This window comes from Engystomops pustulosus, chromosome 5, assembly GCF_040894005.1.
Source record: "Engystomops pustulosus chromosome 5, aEngPut4.maternal, whole genome shotgun sequence".
Taxonomy (NCBI): domain Eukaryota; kingdom Metazoa; phylum Chordata; class Amphibia; order Anura; family Leptodactylidae; genus Engystomops; species Engystomops pustulosus.
In genome coordinates this window covers 172,274,759-172,297,851 of record NC_092415.1, presented here as the reverse complement: position 1 = coordinate 172,297,851, position 23,093 = coordinate 172,274,759, and the positions used below count along the sequence as shown (strand labels likewise).

Here is a 23,093-nt window from a genome sequence, read left to right as displayed (position 1 = left end):
CTAATATTCCGCTCCTAGGAATTCTTTCTATTATATTAAAAACAAAAATGTAACAAAAGACACAAAAAAGTGCAATATATCTCCATGTCCATTCTGCGGTGCAGAATATTACGAAATGTGATATCTCCTTTCCTGCCAGATAAACGTGACACATTACAAGTTTAAGTTTTCACTTTTTTTTCCCCTGGTGCCTCCTTCAACCGAAACTCCTTCCCTGGTTTCAGGTATTCATACAGGTAGACAGCAGAGGATTATGGGTAGTTAGTTTCTATCTCTATCATAGAACCCAGAACTGTACAAAGAAAGACTTCAAGTCCCAGCAGGCCGTGCGCTCAGGTATGTCAGCCGGCAGGGATAGGGTAAGGTGTGTCTGAGTTTGCCTAGTCTTGCTCAACAAGGTAATCATTACTCTGAAGTTAACTGCTTGACTAGGTAAACAAACAGGAGTAATTGAGCATGAGAGGAACACCATGAACCTCCTCATCTGAGCTGGACTTCTCTAACAGGTGAGAGTCTTTCTTACTACTAGAAATATCGAAAATTTATAAAAAAAATTCCCAAAGTTCTATAGACTCTAGAGTCTATATTCCTTGTGCACATGATCTTTAGTTTGAGCTAAGTTGGAGTAGATGGTAGCTACATGTGGACTGTGAATGAGAAGACCATCAGGCTGCAGCCGTACAATAGAAACTAACGTCTGTCTCAGCAGAGGCTCAAGGTGATTCAAATATCGGATACAATGTATCGTCAGTGAGACTTTTTTTATGTTTATCATGTGTTTTGTTATTATGCTTCATAAGGCGTATAGAAATGCGTCCCAAAGTGTATTGTTGTTAATATTGAATGACTTTTTATATTACCTTATACTATACGTTAAGATATACTGCTATAGTGATAGGATCACCTGCTAACTAGGACATTAGGAGAAGATATAGAAAAGTAATACAGGTTTTGGTTATGAATAGAATGACGTTCATAATACTAAAGAAAAAATTTCTAGCATCTAGTGAATTGGTTTTGAAGCTTCTACCAAAATTGCATTGAAAGATCATCCCTTTAGTGGGGTGGTCTTCTCAAAGAAGGTGGGCGGAATATAGAATATATGGAACTGGTGAAATGTGACTTAGATAAAGAGGTGGTATTCTCAAAGAGGTGGACTTTTAGGGAAGTGTAACTTTATTTACTAAAGGGTTTCACTAATTTGAAATAGAAATGCCATTTATTAGTCCACAAGCATGAGCAGATATTCCCCAGTATATTATTTGTATATACAAGCGGTCCCCTACTTAAGGACACCCGACTTACAGATGACCACTAGTTAAAGACGGACCCCTCTGCCCACTGTGACATCTGGTGAAGCTCTCTGGATACTTTAGCATAGTCCCAGATTGCAATGATCAGCTGTAAGGTGTCTGTAATAAAGCTTTATTTATAATCCTATAATTTTTTTTTTTCTGGATCTAAATATACAGTTTCGACTTACATGCAAATTCAACTTAAGAACAAACCTATGGAACCTATCTTGTATGTAACCCGTGGGCAGCCTGTACATAAAATATAACTCTGTATTGTTAGTTGTCACGTTTATCCTTATTTAAACAACATCACATACAACTGTTTGTTATTACCTATGTATGTATTATGCGTTTAGTGCATGTTGTCTTATTATTATTACTACTACTACTATTTTCTAGCATATTGGTAGAATCATAGGTCTGCAGACAGACCAACCAGGGAGATCCAGATAATCCTAGTGCCTAGCAGAAACATGGAGAAAGGTTGTTGAAGTCAAAGCTACACACATTGACCCAAGTTGATAAAGGCTATTGATGGCAGGAAGAAAATCCCACTGTCGTCACTGCTCGGGTGATTCATGGTGTCGTCTCAAATACAAGTTGTTTGAAAAAAAAGGATCTCTGCGGGAGAGGTCAGAGATGGTTTCAGATTGTAATATAAGCGGCATAGAGAAAGAATCTGATATTATGACTCAGTACAATCTGTATAGAGACCTGATACACTACTTCTCTCCTCCTCAGGGATATTGATCAGCAGTAATTGATGAAAACAAGATTGATCTGTCTAACTTTATCTTTGATTTTAAAAAAGGGGACATTTCAGTACATAAGGTGTGGGCAACAAGATTAAGCTTTTGTATAGGATACCCTCGTGGTCAAAGAGGCCCAACAGAGTATCACAGGATCATTAAAGGATCCAGACTCTGACACACTAATAAACCCGATAGTTCCATTAGTAGACCCAATAAAGACCAAATAAAGTGCTTCTCCAGCACCAGCTCTTTACATCTTTTAATTGTTCCACTGATTTTGGTGCAGTTCAAATTTTATATCCACCCATTTCCCATCAATACATTTAATGGGGTGTCCCTATTTCAGGAAATAAATGTTTGGGTAATGAAAAGTTCTACAATTTTCCAATATACTTTCTGTATCAACTCCTCACAGTTTTTTAGATCTCTGCTTGATATCATTCTATAGAAAGCTTCCATGTTTACCTCCAGTGGAGAGAAATCTGACCATGGTCACACAGGTGCACGGCTCGTTATATCACACGGCCCTGATGATATGACGGCTCATGCACCTGTGTGACGTCACATGACCATGGACAGAATTCTGTCTACTGGAAGTGAACATTGAATCTTTCTATAGAAGAATGACAACAAGCTGGAAAACCACTAGGAACTGATACAGAAAGTAGATTGTAAAACAGTATAACTTTTTAACATATCAATAACATTTATCTGCTGAAGCAAAAATAACAAAAAAGTTTATAAAGAAATTAGCATCAAAATTAGAACCCTAAGCTCTAGTCATATCCATATCTAGTCATCCAGGGTATACACTTTAACCCCTTGGTGAGCACCCATAATGGTATTTACATCGGTCACTAAGGGGCCTTAGGGCAGTCTGACGGGTATCTCTGTCGGCCCAGCCTAAGTTCTGCACAGGTCCCTCAAGCATGAGAGAGGAGTTACCCAGCTGTCTTATGACAACCGGCCCCTTATGACAACCAGAATGACATCTGATCCAGACTGCTAACCCGTTAGACTGTGCAGTCAAGCTGTGACCGCGGGATCTACATACCTGGTAAGGGAGGGGGCTCCTTCCCTCGTCCCACCAGCATCCTATCAGCACCCCACGTTTTGAAAAATAGGGCTTAGTCATGAAGACATAAATGCGCTCGGTCACTAAGGAGTTAATAACTTCTTAGAATTATTTTTATGCCGCAACTCTCTAACTTGCCTAGTCATTGTACAGAATAAGAGAATGGGCAAGGAGGTGTGGCATACATTTTGTATATTTAATTAGGTAATTATAATGAAGAATTTATATTAAGTTATTATATTACATTATATACAGACCAGGATAGCTTTGTATAGGTAAAAGCAAAAAACTAATTTAAATGGACCTGTTTCATGTCATTTGCATATATGTAAATCAAACACTTTGCAGCGCCACCAGGATTGAGCATTATTCCTGGTCATTGTTACTGTTGTGTGCATAAAGAAGAAGTACATACTATGCTGGGACTTTCAAGATACTTCATGATTATAATATGTTGTTAAATTCTAATTTACAACTTTAATCATCTATATATGATCCATTTCCCAACTATATTATTAATATATAATCCATTTCCTAAGGAACTTTTAAAAAGCAGTATATAGGGGTATAACAGGATTTATCAATTGTTCTCCAATCCTCAGGCTGTTGGAACACAACCGATGTCCATGCATCACAGTGATATTTCATGTAACCAGTCCCAGACAAATCATAATCATGATTAGAAAGGGAAAGAAGGGACTCCTTGTATAATATCACTGTGATGCAGAGTCCCATCCTCTGCACTGTGATCAGTCTCAGATCTGGACATTCACTGAGCATGGTCGCGTGGCACCAGGGTAGGTGAGCGGTGGCTGAGTGGGTAACACTTCTGCCTTGCGGTCCTGGGTTCGAATCCCACCCAGGTCAACATCTGCAAAGAGTTTGTATGTTCTCTCCGTGTTTGCGTGGGTTTCCTCCTGGTCCTCCAGTTTCCTCCCACACTCCAAAACATACTGGTAGGTTGTTTAGATTGTGAGCCACATGGGGACAGGGAGCAATTTGACATGCTTTGTGCAGCACTGTGTAATATGTAGGTGAGAAAGAAAGAAAGAAAGAATTATTATTAGTATCAATTTAGTGAAGATCCTAAACCTGCCCACCCCCCACCCAGCTGTTAGAAGTGACCGTAATGTTAGGCCAAGCACAGAAGACTCTTCAGTCTATCGTGTCCTGTGCTGTATATTGTATAGCAGCTGTGCTCTTTATCACAGCACTGCACCATTCACTTAAAGGGGTTGGCCACTTTAGCTAATTTTTTTTTTGCAATGTGCGTGATGTTAGGTAATTAACCAATATACATCTATTAAAAGTGCTGCTCCATTTTATTGATATGTAAAGTGAAGCCTCATGCCTTTTACCTCATCAGCCAGACATACCGGTCTATAAAATGGCTGCAGATTGAGGGTCATGTGTCCATGAACAATCACCCTGCCAGGATCTTATGATAGTATTCATGAATATTAGATCAACATCCTGGCAGGGTGATGCATAACTTTTAATTGATGTGTATTACCTAATATCCTGCCCCCCACACTTACACACACATTACAAAAAAGTAAGGTAAACTGACCAACCCCTTTAAATAAAACTGAGGTGCAAATAGGCCATGTGAGCATTAGAAGTGAAGACACAGGCAAGGAAGGTGGAAGCAGCAGTCACTCGTGTGCTACAAGTGCTTCAATCAAATGATCGGCAAGGTTAATCACATTTCTACGGATATTTATCCAACACTAAACGCTAAATACATCCCAGAATATCCCTTTTAAACTAATATTTGGTAAACTTTTACCTAAAAAACTGTATAACTATGATGCATAAAATTGGGACTTACAAATCAAACATAAATGTGACGCCCAAATATGGAGCAAGGCAAGCCCAGGTTTGTCTTCCAAGTATTTCAAGATTAATGTGAAAAAGTAAAATAAATATTGTCAAGGAACTAGTTTCCCTATTGTTATCTCTGTGCTTGGACCTTGCAGTCACAATGTTATATGCCCAAACTCACGTGTTCTCCATTCAAGGAAGCATCTTTTTATTTATTGGCTTATTCCTTAATAGTCACATTTAAAGGGAAGCAGATCGACATTAAAGGGGTATTCCCATTACAGCAAATTAATGTTATTGGTTGTAGTAGATCTCTGCTTGTTGTCCTGCTATAGAAAGCTTCTACGTCTATATCCAGTGGACAGAAATCTGACCATGGTCACACAGGTGCACGGCTCGTTATAACCCACAGCTCTGATTACAGGCGGTCCCCTACTTAAAGGAAACCTACCACTTCAAGTGGCAGGTTCAAGAAGAAAACACCGAGCACCAGCTCAGGGTGAGCTGGTGCCGGAGCTTATTTTTGTTAGTGTTTTAAACCGCTGTATCACGGTTTAAAACACTTTTTAAACTTTATAGCCGGCGCAGGGAGGTAGGCGCTCGGCGCTTAGCATGCGCGCGACCATGCACGCGGCTACATAGGAAGTGAAGGAGAGCCGCGCGCATGGTAAGCGCCGAGCGTGTACCTCCCTGCGCCGGCTATAAAGTTTAAAAAGTGTTTTAAACCGTGATACAGCGGTTTAAAACACTAACAAAAATAAGCTCCGGCACTAGCTCACCCTGAGCTGGTGCTCGGTGTTTTCTTCTTAAACCTGCCACTTCAAGTGGTAGGTTTCCTTTAAGAACACTCCACTTACATACGACCCCTAGTTACAAATGGACCACTGGATATTGGTAATTTATTGTACTTTAGCCCTAGCCTACAATGATCAGCTGTAACAGTTATCAAATGTCTCTGTAATGAAGCTTTATTGTTCATCCTGATTCTTATGACAACCCAACATATTTAAAATCCAGTTGTCCCAGAGACCAAAAAAGTTCTGGCTGGGATTACAATGATAAAATATACAGTTCAGACTTACATACAAATTCAACTTAAGAACAAACCTACAGACCCTATCTTGTATGTAACCCGGGGACTGCCTGTACTCTCTGTGATACTATGGAGCCGTGCACCTGTGTGACCATGGTCAGATCTCTATCCACTGGATGTAGACGTAGAAGCTTTCTATAACAGGACAGCAAGCAGAGATCTAGAATACTGTGAGGAATTGATACAGAAAGTAAATTGGAAAATTGTATAATTTTTATCATCAAAACAATGATATTAGTTTGTTGAAATGGGAATACCCCTTTAAGTGTAACTAGGGTGTATGCATGAAGCCTGTTGGAACATCTATGGGTTATACTAATTTTTGTCTTTTTATTAAGAAGTACTTACACTTGTATGGCTATGTGTCCAAAAACTGAATCTAGTCATTATAATAAGATCCTATCCAAAATCTATTTATTGGTAATTTATTAACCAACATGATGAAAAGGAATAAAAAAGTAATTATTAAGAAAGAAAATCTGGACCATACCTTCACATTATACAATGATCTAATGCTGCTAGGATACAGGTAAACTTTGATCAAATGCATGAGCCCATTAACTTCTCATTTTAGTGGGTTTTCCTACAATAGTGGGGGGTAGCATTACATGTCACCCACAACACAGCGGAAGCAGCAGTATCAATAACCCAGCTGTATCCCTACTGACAGGCTAGGCCCCAAGTCTTGTACATGGTGCGGTACTGCATGGCTGTTTTAGTTGTCCAGTGATTGTGTGGCCCAGAGCCATGGGGGCTAAGTCTGCCAGTATTGCTACTGCCTGGGTGCTGGGTGCTGAGTTTGGCCCCGGCTGGTTAAGTGCTGCAGTAGCATTGGACACCACTAAAACAAGATCACCCCGAAGAGGTTAGTGGGCTCATGCAATAAGATAAAAACTAGGCAACTCAAATTCAGAATGTTTAATGCAGCCTAGTGGCAATAGATCATTGTATAATGTGTGCTCCAGATCTTTTTTTCTTAATATTGGAATAATAATAAGTGACACTCCATGTTAAAAGGGATTGTCCAGCCACATTAAGTTTTCCAAGATATGCGATAACTTGCTGATTGGTGGTGGGACCCCAACATATTATGAGAATGGAGGTCCACTGCACCCCAAAATGAGCAGAACAGTTGGATGTCCCTGGTGCTCAATTCACCTTCATAGCACTTACGGAGATACCCGAGCACAGGAACAGGCCACTTCTGTCACTGACTGAAGTGGCAATATGCATGTCCGATTTACATAGGTCCCCCATTCTCATTATTAGTGAGAGTCCCACCATTCAGCAAGATATCCCATATCCTGTATATAGGTGAGAACTTGATGTGGACGGAAAACCCTTTTAAGGACGTGGTTCTATGGTTACCATTTTTGTAATATATATCCTTCCCAGACATCATAGATTAAGTCTGAGTCTTGGCTCAACCGCTTGGCTAAGAAATACATTGATTTCAAATATGTGGTCACGGCAGTAAGTGGGGCAAGAGATCGAGGAGGGGTATATGGTGGTCCAGAAGCAGAAAGAACACCAACTTGCTCATTAGCATATTTCTTCAAAGTGAATTTTTTTCTACAAAATTCTGCAAAACTCTTTCTAAAACCAGAGTGGTGGAAGGATTAGCACTAGAGATGAGCGAACATGCTCGTCCGAGCTTGATGCTCGGTCGAGCATTAGGGTACTCGAAACTGCTCGTTGCTCGGACGAATACTTCGCCCGCTCGAGAAAATGGCAGCTCCCGCCGTTTTGCTTTTTGGCGGCCAGAAACAGAGCCAATCACAAGCCAGGAGACTCTGCACTCCACCCAGCATGACGTGGTACCCTTACACGTCGATAGCAGTGGTTGGCTGGCCAGATCAGGTGACCCTGGGATAGACTAGCCGCTGGCCGCGCTGCTCGGATCATTCTGTCTCTGGATGCCGCTAGGGAGAGAGCTGCTGCTGGTCAGGGAAAGCGTTAGGGTGTTCTATTAGCTTACTGTTAGGCAGGAGTGATTCTCAAAGAACCCAACAGCCCTTCTTAGGGCTACAATAACGTTCTACTTTTTTTATTTTAATTTGCATCTTTTACCATTTTGTGAGGAATTAGCAGGGGGACTTGCTACCGTTGTGTTTAGCTCTTAGTGGCACACATATCCATAGCAAAGACCGAAGTGGGAAAATTCAGTAGGGGTTGGATTTCTATTAGGCAATAACTCAGTGTCATCTCATCTGGCATAGTAGTGTGCTTCCTTTGATACTTGGCTAGAAAATAGCCATAGGAGAATACAAATAGCTTCTTGAAGCCTACAGTAGCGTTCTATATATTTGATTTCTGGTTGATCTGCTGGTGGCTGTAGTTTCTGCAGTGCATGTACTTGCCAATTCTGAGCAATTTGTAGTGAGACTTGCGACCGCTGTGTTCTGCGCTTAGTGGCGCACATATCCATAGCAAAGGCTGAAGTGGGAAAATTCAGTAGGGGTTGGATTTCTATTAGGCAATAACTCAGTGTCATCTCATCTGGCATAGTAGTGTGCTTCCTTTGATACTTGGCTAGAAAATAGCCATAGGAGAATACAAATAGCTTCTTGAAGCCTACAGTAGCGTTCTATATATTTGATTTCTGGTTGATCTGCTGGTGGCTGTAGTTTCTGCAGTGCATGTACTTGCCAATTCTGAGCAATTTGTAGTGAGACTTGCGACCGCTGTGTTCTGCGCTTAGTGGCGCACATATCCATAGCAAAGGCTGAAGTGGCAAAATTCAGTAGGGGTTGGATTTCTATTAGGCAATAACTCAGTGTCATCTCATCTGGCATAGTAGTGTGCTTCCTTTGATACTTGGCTAGAAAATAGCCATAGGAGAATACAAATAGCTTCTTGAAGCCTACAGTAGCATTCTATATATTTGATTTCTGGTTGATCTGCTGGTGGCTGTAGTTTCTGCAGTGCATGTACTTGCCAATTCTGAGCAATTTGTAGTGAGACTTGCGACCGCTGTGTTCTGCGCTTAGTGGCGCACATATCCATAGCAAAGGCTGAAGTGGGAAAATTCAGTAGGGGTTGGATTTCTATTAGGCAATAACTCAGTGTCATCTCATCTGGCATAGTAGTGTGCTTCCTTTGATACTTGGCTAGAAAATAGCCATAGGAGAATACAAATAGCTTCTTGAAGCCTACAGTAGCGTTCTATATATTTGATTTCTGGTTGATCTGCTGGTGGCTGTAGTTTCTGCAGTGCATGTACTTGCCAATTCTGAGCAATTTGTAGTGAGACTTGCGACCGCTGTGTTCTGCGCTTAGTGGCGCACATATCCATAGCAAAGGCTGAAGTGGCAAAATTCAGTAGGGGTTGGATTTCTATTAGGCAATAACTCAGTGTCATCTCATCTGGCATAGTAGTGTGCTTCCTTTGATACTTGGCTAGAAAATAGCCATAGGAGAATACAAATAGCTTCTTGAAGCCTACAGTAGCGTTCTATATATTTGATTTCTGGTTGATCTGCTGGTGGCTGTAGTTTCTGCAGTGCATGTACTTGCCAATTCTGAGCAATTTGTAGTGAGACTTGCGACCGCTGTGTTCTGCGCTTAGTGGCGCACATATCCATAGCAAAGGCTGAAGTGGCAAAATTCAGTAGGGGTTGGATTTCTATTAGGCAATAACTCAGTGTCATCTCATCTGGCATAGTAGTGTGCTTCCTTTGATACTTGGCTAGAAAATAGCCATAGGAGAATACAAATAGCTTCTTGAAGCCTACAGTAGCGTTCTATATATTTGATTTCTGGTTGATCTGCTGGTGGCTGTAGTTTCTGCAGTGCATGTACTTGGCAATTCTGAGCAATTTGTAGTGAGACTTGCGACCGCTGTGTTCTGCGCTTAGTGGCGCACATATCCATAGCAAAGGCTGAAGTGGCAAAATTCAGTAGGGGTTGGATTTCTATTAGGCAATAACTCAGTGTCATCTCATCTGGCATAGTAGTGTGCTTCCTTTGATACTTGGCTAGAAAATAGCCATAGCAATAGGATAGGATTGTTTGGTTCTAAAAACTCAAAAAAAAACAAAAAACACAAAAAAAAACAAAAAACACAAAAAAAACACACAAAAAAAAAAAAAAAAAGTAAAAAAAAAAAAAAAGTTATAACTCTCATTTTAAAAATGTTTAACCCCAGGGCTAGGGGTAGAGGACGAGGGCGGGGACGTGGGCGTCCAACTACTGCAGGGGTCAGAGGCCGTGGTCCTGGGCGGGGTGAGACACCACCTGCTGATGAGGGAGCAGGGGAACGCCGCAGAGCTACACTCCCTAGGTTCATGTCTGAAGTTACTGGGACTCGTGGTAGAGCACTGTTGAGGCCAGAACAGTGCGAACAGGTGATGTCGTGGATTGCTGACAATGCTTCGAGCAATTTGTCCACCACCAGTCAGTCTTCCACGCAGTCCACCCATGTCACCGAAATCCCCACTCCTCCAGCTCCTGCACCTCAGCCTCCGCCCCCCCAGTCTGCCCCCTCCCAGGAAAATTTGCCATTTGAACCGGCATACTCTGAGGAACTGTTTTCTGGACCCTTCCCACAGTCACAAACCACTTGTCCGGTTGCTGCTGAGCAATTTTCCGATGCCCAGGTTTTCCACCAGTCACAGTCTGTGGGTGATGATGACCTTCTTGACGTAGTGGAAGTGTGTAAAGAGGTGTCCGACGATGAGGAGACACGGTTGTCAGACAGTGGGGAAGTTGTTGTCAGGGCAGGAAGTCCGAGGGGGGAGCAGACTGAGGGATCGGAGGATGATGAGGTGACAGACCCAAGCTGGGTTGAGAGGCCGGGTGAACACAGTGCTTCTGAGACGGAGGAGAGTCCTCGACCTGAACAGGTTGGAAGAGGCAGTGGTGGGGCCAGACGGAGAGGCAGGGCCAGAGCTGGTGCATCAGCGCCACTGTCAACTAGTGAAGCTCCCGTGGTGAGGGCTCTTGCGGCGAGGGCTAGATCTTCAGAAGTGTGGAGGTTCTTTAAGGAAACACCGGATGACCGACGGACTGTGGTGTGCAACATTTGCCAAACCAGGCTCAGCAGGGGTTCCACCACTACTAGCTTAACTACCACCAGTATGCGCAGGCATATGAATGCTAAGCACCCCACTCAGTGGCAACAAGCCCGTTCACCTCCGGCCGTGCACACCACTGCTCCTTCCCCTGTGTCAGCTGCTAGTCAGCCCCCTGCCCAGGACCCTGGCCCAAAAACCCCATCGTCGCCTCCACGATCCTCCACAGCATCCACCAGCGTTCAGCTCTCCATACCCCAGACGCTGGAGCGGAAACGCAAATATAGTGCAACCCACCCGCACGCCCAAGCCCTTAATGTGCACATCTCCAGATTGCTTAGCCTGGAGATGCTGCCCTATAGGCTAGTAGAGACCGAGGCCTTTCGCAACCTCATGGCGGCGGCCGCCCCTCGGTATTCGGTCCCCAGCCGCCACTACTTTTCCCGATGTGCCGTCCCAGCCCTGCACCAGCACGTGTCAGACAACATCATCCGTGCCCTGACCAACGCCGTTTCTGACAAGGTCCACCTGACCACGGACACGTGGACGAGTGCTGCCGGGCAGGGCCACTATATATCGCTGACGGCACATTGGGTTAACTTGGTGGAGGCTGGGACCGAGACTGACCCTGGGGCTGCTCATATACTGCCGACGCCGAGGATTGCGGGGCCTACCTCGGTCCAGGTGTTTCAGGCCTACTATGCCTCCTCCTCCTCCCACCCCTCCTCCACCTCCTCCTCCGAACTACCATCCGTGGGCACGGCGCCATCAGTCGGTAGCTCTAGGCACAGCAGCAGTGCCGTCGCTAAGCGACAGCAGGCGGTGCTCAAACTGCTGAGCCTAGGCGACAAAAGGCACACCGCCCAAGAGCTATTACAGGGCATCACGGCGCAGACTGATCTGTGGCTGGCACCGCTGAACCTCAAGCCGGGAATGGTTGTGTGTGACAACGGCCGTAACCTGGTGGCGGCTCTGCAACTCGGCAGACTGACACATGTGCCATGCCTGGCCCATGTGTTAAATCTGATAGTGCAGCGTTTCCTCAAGACATACCCCAATCTGTCTGATTTGCTCACGAAGGTGCGCCGCATCTGTGCGCATTTCAGGAAGTCCAGCCCAGATGCTGCCACTCTCAGGGCAGCGCAGCGCCGCCTCCAACTGCCCGCTCACCGACTGTTGTGCGACGTGCCCACGAGGTGGAATTCAACACTGACCATGTTATCCAGAGTTTACCAGCAGCGCAGAGCGATTGTAGACTGCCAGATGTCAACTTCCACCAGAACTGGTAGTCAGGTCAGTCAGCTTCCTCAAGTCTACAATGAGGAGTGGACGTGGATGTCTGATATCTGTCAGGTGCTGAGTAACTTTGAGGAGTCAACACAGATGGTCAGTGGCGATGCCGCCATCATCAGCCTCACCATCCCGCTGCTTGGCCTGTTGAAAAACTCTCTGGTCAGCATGAAGTCGGAAGCTTTGCGCTCGTCACAAGAGACGGGGGAAGAATATTCCCTTGTTGATAGCCAAAGCACCCTGAGGTCTGTTTCTCAGCGCATATCGGAGGAGGTGGAGGTGGAGGAGGATGAGGAGGAAGAGGAGGAGAATGTTGGCGAGACACAAGAGGGGACCATTGTTGAGTCCTTCACTGTTCAGCGTGTATGGGCAGAAGAAGAGGAGTTGGAGGAGTTGGAGGAGGAGGAAATGGACAGTCAGGCCAGTGAGGGGAGTGAATTCTTACGCGTTGGTACTCTGGCGCATATGGCAGATTTCATGCTAGGCTGCCTATCCCGTGACCCTCGCGTTCAAAGAATTTATTCCAGCACCGATTACTGGGTGTTCACTCTCCTGGACCCACGGTACAAGCAAAATCTTGCCACTCTCATCCCTGCAGAGGAAAGGAGTGTGAGAATGCATGAATACCAGCAGGCCCTGGTGCACAAGCTGAAACAGTATTTCCCTTCTGACAGCGCTAGCGGCAGAGTGCGTAGTTCTGCGGGACAAGTAGCGAGGGAGAGTAGGCGAGCAGGCAGCTTGTCCAGCACTGGCAAGGGTACGCTTTACAAGGCTTTTGCCAGCTTTATGTCACCCCAGCAAGACACTGTCACCTGTCCCCAGTCTCGGCAGAGTAGGGCTGATCTTTACAGAAAGATGGTGAGGGAGTACGTAGCTGACCATACCATCGTCCTAAATGATCACACAGCTCCCTACAACTACTGGGTTTCAAAGCTGGACATGTGGCACGAACTGGCGCTGTACGCCTTGGAGGTTCTTGCCTGCCCTGCCGCTAGCGTCTTGTCCGAGCGGGTTTTCAGTGCAGCTGGTGGCATCATCACCGATAAGCGTACACGCCTGTCGACTGACAGCGCTGACAGGCTGACGCTTATTAAAATGAATAAAGGCTGGATTTCTCAGAATTTCCAATCTCCACCAGGTGAAGGAAGCTCAACCTGAATAATTGATCCACTCCTCCTCCTCCTCCTCATTTTCCTCCTTCTCCTCCTCTTTGTACAGTAAAGCAGAGGAAAATGGCTATTTTTTGACAGGGCCCACTGGCTCTTGCTATACTTCATGCATTTAATTTTTCTGGAGGGCCACCTACCCGGTCCTCTGTTTGAAACAATTTTTGTGAGTGCCACATACAGGCACTCAATCTATTCCATTTTTCTGGAGGGCCACCTACCCGGTCCTCTGGTTTGAACAATTTTTGGGACTGCCACATACAGGCACTCAATCTATTCCATTTTACTGGAGGGCCACCTACCTGCTCCTCTGGTTTGAAGAATTTTTGGGACTGCCACATACAGGCACTCAATCTATTCCATTTTACTGGAGGGCCACCTACCTGCTCCTCTGGTTTGAAACATTTTTGGGACTGCCACATACAGGCACTCAATCTATCCCATTTTACTGGAGGGCCACCTACCTGCTCCTCTGGTTTGAACAATTTTTGGGACTGCCACATACAGGCACTCAATCTATTCCATTTTACTGGAGGGCCACCTACCTGCTCCTCTGGTTTGAAACATTTTTGGGACTGCCACATACAGGCACTCAATCTATCCCATTTTACTGGAGGGCCACCTACCTGCTCCTCTGGTTTGAAACATTTTTGGGACTGCCACATACAGGCACTCAATCTATCCCATTTTACTGGAGGGCCACCTACCTGCTCCTCTGGTTTGAAACATTTTTGGGACTGCCACATACAGGCACTCAATCTATTCCATTTTACTGCAGGGCCACCTACCTGCTCCTCTGGTTTGAACAATTTTTGGGACTGCCACATACAGGCACTCAATCTATTCCATTTTACTGGAGGGCCACCTACCTGCTCCTCTGGTTTGAACAATTTTTGGGACTGCCACATACAGGCACTCAATCTATCCCATTTTACTGGAGGGCCACCTACCTGCTCCTCTGGTTTGAAAAATGTTTGGGACTGCCACATACAGGCACTATCCAAATTAAATTGTCTCCATAGCAGCCTCCACACGTTGTCTCCATTCCTACCTCCAAAAGTCGTCCATATAGCTGCCTCCATACATCGTCCCTTTATCAAACGAGGTGTGTCAGGCAGAAATTTGGGTTGTTTTCATGGATTCCACATCAAAGTTGTTAACTTTGTCGCCACCCTGCTGTGTAATCCACAAAATATACTTGCAAACTTTTACCATTTAGGGATATTATTTCAGCGCTTCTTGCGCATCTGTTTACATTCCCCTCACCCGCCATATCCTAAACTTATAAGAACGCTACTACACTTGATCTTATACAAAAGTGCTGTTTGGGGAGTAGCCTAGAGACAGGGGCTTGGATTTGCGAAAGCTCGCCTGGCAGCGGAGCGCCAGCTCCATGCGCATCATGCGCTTCTTGCGCATCTGTTTACATTCCCCTCACCCGGCATATCCTAAACTTATAAGAACGCTACTACACTTGATCTTATACAAAAGGTTCTTAGAAGTGCTGTTTGGGGAGTAGCCTAGAGACAGGGGCTTGGATTGGCGAAAGCTCGCCTGGCAGCGGAGCGCCAGCTCCATGCCAAGATCCAACTAACATAGTTTTAACTGCAGCACCTTTAATCTACTACTAGTTCACTGCCTCCATACATGGTCCCCTTATCAAACGAGCTGTGTCAGGCAGAATTTTGGGTTGTTTTCATGGCTTCCATGTTAACTTTGTCGCCACCCTGCTGTGTAATCCACAAAATATACTGGCAAACTTTTATCATGTACCGATATTATTTGAGCACTTCTTGCTCACCTCCTTTGGTTCCTCTCTGCCACCCATTGGTTTGAAGCCTGAGTCCATTTAGGGTATGTCGCCATGACACTCTCTAGCCTGCTGCCGCTGCCTCTGCATGCCGTCCCCTATAGTGTCAGGGTCAATTATTGCATGTTTTAGATGCTATCTAGCTTCATTCTGTCACTCTGTCATGGCCATGCTGTTGCCCATAATTTTGGCATAATGGTGCGTTTAAGCAGCCTCAGAGGCATCCATGCATGCTGCCCCTGCTGTTTCCTGTCCATTTCCGTGGTGTTTCCATCCTTTTCTGAGGTTCCCAGGTGTTTGGCCAAGCTTCCCTGTGCAGAGCCTTGGTCCCCTTGAAAAATGCTCGAGTCTCCCATTGACTTCAATGGGGTTCGTTATTCGAGACGAGCACTCGAGCATCGGGAAAAGTTCGTCTCGAATAACGAGTACCCGAGCATTTTAGTGTTCGCTCATCTCTAATTAGCACTTACAGTATGTGCTTGTCTGTTCTGTACGGTGTAAAGAGAAACCTGTTACCAATTGGAAACTGTAAACAAGAAGCATAAAGAACCCGAGACTAACCTGTCATTATAGGTTTCCTTTTATTAGCACAATAGCATTCTTCTCTATATTTGTCCCAATCTCAAGGGGCAGTAATGCTAGGAATGTGCTCAGAAACTTCTCCCTTTAAAGGGCCGGTGTCAGCAGAAAATGACCTATTTTCACCCATGTTTTTATGTTAAATATTAGGCCCCCCCCCCGATTTCTGCCCCATGAAAGCCAGCGCAGCTGCGCCACTATCTGATCGTGTGCAACACATCCCAGTGCAGACCCCTGTTAAATACCTGTCAAAGCTGCGCAAATCCCCAAAACACCAAACAAATCGGCGAAAGTGCGATTCCACAACCCTTGGTACATAAGCCCCATTGTGTTTTTGAATTTTTTTATTCTTAATTTTCTATAATGTTTACTCTGGTAACTAGGCTTAATGATAATGGCTAACTCTGTAGGGGTTTCCTATGCAGTAGTCACATCTTTAACATCACAGGGAGGCCTACCAAAGATCCCATCATTGGGTCACATTTACTAAGGGTCGTGTGCCAGTTTTCTGTTGGAATTTGCATGTCCTTTTTAGTGCAAACTGCTGGCACAGGTATTTAAGAAGTGCCCGTGCCCCGTTTGTGTCGCGTACGCCCCTTTTTCAGTGCGGCTGCACTAGGCATCATGTGAAACAAATGAGGGAGTGTTCCGGTGCACAGATTTAACATGCAAAGTCTTGCATGGCCCATGTTAAAAAAAATTGGTGCACTCTGTCTGAGCAATGTAGGGTGCTCCAAATTCATGAAGAATGTGCGCCAGAAATCCTGAATCTGGTGCCCCCTGCATTATACACAGGCAAACTGCATTTAGTGCAGTTTACACTGTTGTTAGTAAATGTGCCGCATTGTCCCCATTACCAATGAGATGTCATGTCTTCCTTTCCCCCTCTGTCTTTACACAGTTTACATAGAAAACTCTGCGTGGTATACAACTAAATATTATCAGAGCTCAGAGAAGACAACAGTCCCTGTAATTACAGACAAATCTAAACAAGATTGGAAAAGTGATGTATTGAGTTATTTGTTTTTAATGAGTCAAAATCAAAATCTGCAGCACGTTCCCTTTAAATGATGATCACCAATAGGCTAAAGTTTTCTTACAAGTGATTTACTAGGAAAAACATGGCCCACATTTATCAAAATCAAGGTGCAGTGTGCAGAGGCGCCAGATGCACGAATTGTGGTGCACTTTCTTCTCGAATCCGGCAGAATGCACCATTTTTTTGGTGCACTTTGTTAATGCTGCAGAATTATGGTGCACATTGGACAAAATTGTGGCGCAAATCCAGCTAAGAAGTAACTCACCCCTTTAGTCGCTCATCTTTCTGTCTTGTCGGACACAGTGCAGCCGCTACACAAAACTGGCGCAGACACTTTATAAATCCATGTACAAACAGTTTGCATGTTCTTTCTAGTACTAAGTCAGACAGAAAACTGGCGCAAATGCTTTAATAAACGTGGGCCAGCGGAATTAACAAGAGTAAGACCAGTGGGTGTTGGATACGTTGTACAGCCTCTATTAGCATTCTACAGGCCTATGGGCAGTGTCTACAATGGAGCCAGGAGCAGATGACTCCATCACTTGTGTAGACACTATGTAGGCTAAAAAATACTGTGGAGAACAAAGAAAGCCTAAACATAAGTTATAAAGATATTTGGTAAGACTTTTAAATATAATTTTAGCAGGAGATTAGGGATGAGAGTGGACCTGTTTATGTCCCTGAAAGTTCAGTCCAGGTACCATTATCGGGGAGCGATGGACATAGAGATGCCCACCAACATTTAGATGGCACCAATCGTTGGTGTTACCAGATGACGGTGAGCCAAACCCAAACCTTTGATGAAGTCCAGGTTGGGGATTGGGGACTTTGTGGTTTGGGTCTGCTTATTACTAAGGGAGATCTCAAAAAGGCTTTTATTCTTTCTTCCAATTTTGGTCCAGTTTTTATGATTCACTTTTTCATTTAAACCATGAACCTAATCCTAGTGTGATCATAGAGAGAATTTCGTACTGATCCACAGCAGCCGCGTGTGAATGTACCCTTACTGACCACAGTGTTCTAGTACAAGGGTTAAGCTGGGCACTTTATTTAAATATTTGAGGTTACATGTGAGAGCACATAGATGTTCTCCAGGGTCACTCCTTGTGTGCTGTCATTGTGTTTGTTGTTTTTACCACTATCCGGTGTACAGGCCGCACCTGTGTGTACATACAGTATGTGTGACTCACAAAAATATGTCCCCCAACAGGAAGCTTCTGCATATTTCCAAGAGCCTCAGAGAATGTCTTCTGTATACCTGATGTATAGTCCAAGCTATTGTTTAATACATCTAACTGCATGAAACAAATAATATTTAGAATGTGAATAAAGGCTACTAAGAACACTACTACCTGTGCACAAAACTGTGTACTTATAGCAATTGCTCATTAATATTAATCTTTTTGCTGAATTGCTCCAATACTATAAAGAAATTAATTCCTCGTGATTTTTTTCCCTCCAGCTCCATCAACAGTCTTTTTATACTGTTTATGGAGCTTGTATTCCTGTATTCTGTTAGTGTAGAGGAATGAAGATGGTCTTGATGTGTGGAAAGCTAAGATTCTGCTTGAATCTTTGGTTTACTCCAGCTAGATATTAATTGTGTTCGGCCATAGCTTTTCAGAACATACATGGGACCAATCAGCCAATGAAAATACCCATAAATCAGTTGTCTTATGTTGAAGATAGATGGGCTAATAACAGTCATGTTAAGTAGGTGAAAAGCTGTGCGGCTTGATTTTGGGCAACACGGTGGCTCAGTGGTCAGCACTACAGCCTTGCAGCGCTGGGGTCCTGTATTCAACCCCCATCCAGGTAAACATCTGCAAAGAGTTTATATGTTCTCTCCGTATTTGTGTGGGTTTCGAAGGCTACTCCACCCCCCCAGTAGCCACTACTGACCCGCTTCTACCTTGTTGTCTCCGGCATCAAGCATGTCACCAGCATGATTTGAGCTTGCTGACGTGTCTCCTATTTGTCTGCCGGTGCCAAGCCCCCAGTAGCCTACCAGTGTTCTAGAGTGCTCAAAGTCCTGCTACAATCCTGGAATATAGTTGATGACATCTTATTCCAGTGTACTAGAGTGCTCCAAATCCAGCTGCAATCCTGGAAAATAGATGATGACATCTTATTCCAGTGTAGTAGAGCGCTCCAAGTCCAGCTACAATCCTGGAATATAAAAGATAACATCTAATTCCATTGTAGTAGAGTGCTCCAAGTCTAGCTACAATCCAGTATTAAAGATGCATCTTTCACAGGCCTGTTGTGCTAACAGCACATGTAAAGGTGTGGTTAAATAGACCTCCAATGCCTAACTATCAATCATCTCATTTTTATTTAAAACACGGAGTGTAAACCATTAGATTAAAACATTTTATATTTATCTACTTCGATGGGAAAAATGTTTTTGTTGAGAAATCAAAATGTTACGTGTATTGTTACTGTTACATCATTAGAAGATATATATATATATTTCCCCATTGTTCCTCATTATTCACTATCCAAACACACAGCGTATAGCCATACTGGATCTATTCTTGCTCTGTTAGGAATTATTAGAAAGCTTGTGATAGACATAATACTGAAAAGCGTAAATGTCATCTTTGTAAAAGGCGATTTCTCTTGTTCTTCTCCTGACTGTGGCCCTTATAAGTTTCCATTGTTCAGCTGCAGGTGTTTTCCTTTTGAGCTTCATGTTGTTTCTAGTTACAATGAGGACTCGCGCTGCTCCGTGGTGTGTACCCTGCACCTGCTATTTTACAAGAACATGTGTCAGAGAGAGCTGCATAAAAACTAAAGCCAACGATTGCTCCATGGAGTTGGACTTTTACCGTACGTTTTATTGAATTGAGAAATATAACAAATGGACTCCATATGTTGCTGTTCTGCAGACATGGGAGGGACTTTATTTACTGCACAATTAAAAGAGAAACTTAAAAGAACTATTACCTCTTTATATGTTTTTGCACATATGGGAATGATTTTGCTCTTTTACTGTACATAGTTTCTTGTAACTCCTACAACTTATGAATAACAAAAGGAGGATTGTAGCACAGGCCATAGATAACTGTGGACATACTACAAGGCAGTCACTTCCACAGACCTTTACTCAGTGTTTACCTCTGTTGGATCCCTCCTTTAAAGTGAACATCATCTACGCAAACACAAACCGAAGGCCACTGATATGGCCTTATAGCATTATACCACATTAAAGGGGTATTCCCATCTGGGCATTTACATTTAATTAAATTCATTTGCCTTATGTAAACATTTCTTCAATTGGATGTTAATAAAAAAAATGTTCCTGTGTGAAGATAATTTCTCATAAATGTAGTCATGTTGTCCCTTAGAAACCAGATAGCTTCCTCGGATACAACCACCCCATACTCTGGCAGCATTGGCCAGACATGCGCTATAGAGTCCTGCCGGACCACCAGGATTCATCAATCATTACCACGGAAACGGCTGTGGGACATACAGTAGCTCCCGGACATTTTATATACAATAACCTTTTGTTTCTTTGTGCAATCCCTCCAGCAGAGGTGGCCGTATCCAAGGAAGCCATCTCGTTTCTAAGGGACCATATGACTACATTTATGAGAAATTATCTTCACACAGGAACATTTTTTTTAATAACATCTAATTGAAGAAATGTTTCCATATGGCAGATTAATGAAACTGAATGTAAGTGCCCAGACGAGAATACCCCTTTAACTTCATACACAAGGAGTCATAGACAGATGAAGTCAGATCAGAGACATAGTCAAGGAAACAAGCCAAGGCTCAAGCACATAGAATGGCAGAGCAGGCAGGGTACAACATATATAATGACTATACAAGGCTAAGAACTTTTACTCACACTTGACACTGGGAAAAAACATAATGGGACTGGATAGGCTGGGGAAAATTTAAAGCTGAACACAAAGTTCCTTTAAATTTTAAAACATTGCCTAATTGCGGATAGGCCATTGAAAAGGTCAGAATGTTGGGGGAAGAGAGCTTTACACTAATTTTTCACTGTCTCCCACTCCATAAAATGTCATGTCCTAGTGGTGAAGTTTTGAGACTAATCGGTCTATCCAATTATTTAATTGTGATGTATGAACTAGCAAAGTTAGCAAAAAAAGAGAATTGTTTGGCTTATGTTTAGTCAGTGTTGGACTATGGTATAATGTGGCCACAAGAAGTGGTGAACTTGGGGACCGACCTCCATCCCCATGTATCATGAATAATATTTAATAATCCATGATATTTTAATACAGAGACCAAACGATTGCTCCTTTAATTTCAAATTGGGTTTGTCTTCTGCTGGATCTTTGGGTCCCATTATAAAATGTTACAGCTTGGGCCCACTGGAGGACTCTCTTGTATTCTTCTAATCTTTGACCTGGTTTCTAGTTATGATAGGTTCCCCTCACTTAAGACATCAATATGTTTATTCTCAGGACTGATCAGACTAACTAGCTGACATGGAATAATGCCTTCTCCAACCACTCTCTAGAACCCGGTCTCATAAGAGGATTCCCTGCCCTCTTCCTGCTAGCATTTTCTGGACTACCATATTTTGAAACCTTCGACCCTTGCTTTTTTTATGATTATCCATTTGTCTCATGGTTCTCTACTTCATTGTCCTTTTGGTTATGTTATTATGACTACTCTAATGTGTTTGTTTTGTTCTGTATTTGTCAAAAAGTCAATAAGGCACATTTACTTACCCATCCCTATGACGCCGCCGATCCGGAATGTCCGATGAGGATTCGGAGATGCCGCAATTCACTAAGATCATGCGTCCAATTTCCTCCATGTGTCGCTTCCCCGCTCAGGTCCGCCGGAGTTCACCTTCTTCTTCCTGGTGTATGTTAGTGCGTGTCTTGCGACACAATTTTGAAAGTTAAATTCTGCAGTTTGTCTGAATCAGTCGGGTTTCCGACGTCCACGTCCCCCGATTTGTGTTGCATGCAAGCCAGCGCTCACGCGCCACAATCCAGTCTCGTGCGCCAAAAACCTGGGGCAATTCAGTGCAAACCGGAAAAATCGCAAAACCCGATGGAAAAGCGACTGTGGGACCCTTAGTAAATGTGCCCCAATTAGTTCTCACCTACAGCTTAGAGTAGGATTGCAATTAGGTAGGGACAGCTGGGGGGTCTAGATTTAGGGCTCACTGCCCTACCTTTCCGTCTTTGTCCTCCCCCATTCAGCAATATTAGAATAAATTGCAAAATTATGAACTTGAATTTTTTAGAAATAGGAAATGAGTTGTGGGTCCATAAAGTCCAACCTCTTCCTGATTTGTATTCTTTATACAGAAAGTTTTAGTATGTCCATATCTGAACTATAGACACAGCAGCTAGCAGGTGATATGTATGTATAGTCTGTGAATATAGAATGTAGCATTATATAGCATTCCTTGTTTTTTTATGTGTACTTTTATGAAAAAACATCATCTAGGGACAGACTTCTGACTGATCATGTAAATTGTGTTAATAGCACATTTACAAGGAGTCCTAAACTGTACATATCTCTAAGGACTCAATAAACTTCTAAGTAATGTTCATGAATTATGCAGCTGAGATGGAAAGAGTCATTCTACTTTACTAAATGCTTTGATGGACGTCACTTGCCTCGGGCCAAACTGACATTCACACAAAGTGTTTGTCTTTAAGAAATCCGTCCTGCATAATGCATTACATACCATGTATGGAGGAAGAACTTGTTTCCTCTACATCTTTTCACCTTGGGTGTTGGGATAATGGCTCATGTATATATTATAACAGCCATTATTCTAGAGAACAATAGATCAACAATCTCCATAGCAGAAGCAGAGCAAGCTGTATGCTGTATGATCACCATCATGATTTCATATGCCTGTGGCCCAAATTCATGATCCTTCGTTCTAAAAAATTTTTTGTGTATCTCTACAAACAGTTAGACATAACACTTTTAAAGGGGTCTACCGGCAGTTGTGTTCAAGCTACAGACAGTGTTAGGTAGTAGCCCTAGAAATATTGTTTAACTTTACCTTTTTATGTGTTGTTAGTAGCAGTCGAACTGCAAAAAAATGCACCTACATTCCAGGATTGTAGCTGGAATTGAAGCACTGGGGTGCACTCTAGAGTGAGATCTCTCATCATAGCTTATCTCCTTGCTCTGAGTAACAG

General features: G+C 43.5%; 1 protein-coding gene across 2 annotated transcripts in view; it reads left to right on the top strand.

Annotated features, from left to right (window-relative positions):
• The first annotated feature begins 353 nt into the window (after nt 1-353).
• Nucleotides 354-23,093, top strand: part of MACC1 (MET transcriptional regulator MACC1) — a 43,315-nt gene continuing 20,575 nt past the window's right edge. The window contains exon 1 of one of the 2 annotated variants that reach the window (XM_072153815.1): nt 354-506. Coding sequence is in view for 1 of the 2 variants with exons in the window: in XM_072153813.1 (XP_072009914.1) it covers nt 654-718 (65 nt within the window). In the remaining variant the exon portion in view is untranslated. Of the gene's footprint in view, nt 507-624; nt 719-23,093 lie in introns of those variants that run through there. The other variant, XM_072153813.1, reaches the window with a different exon arrangement.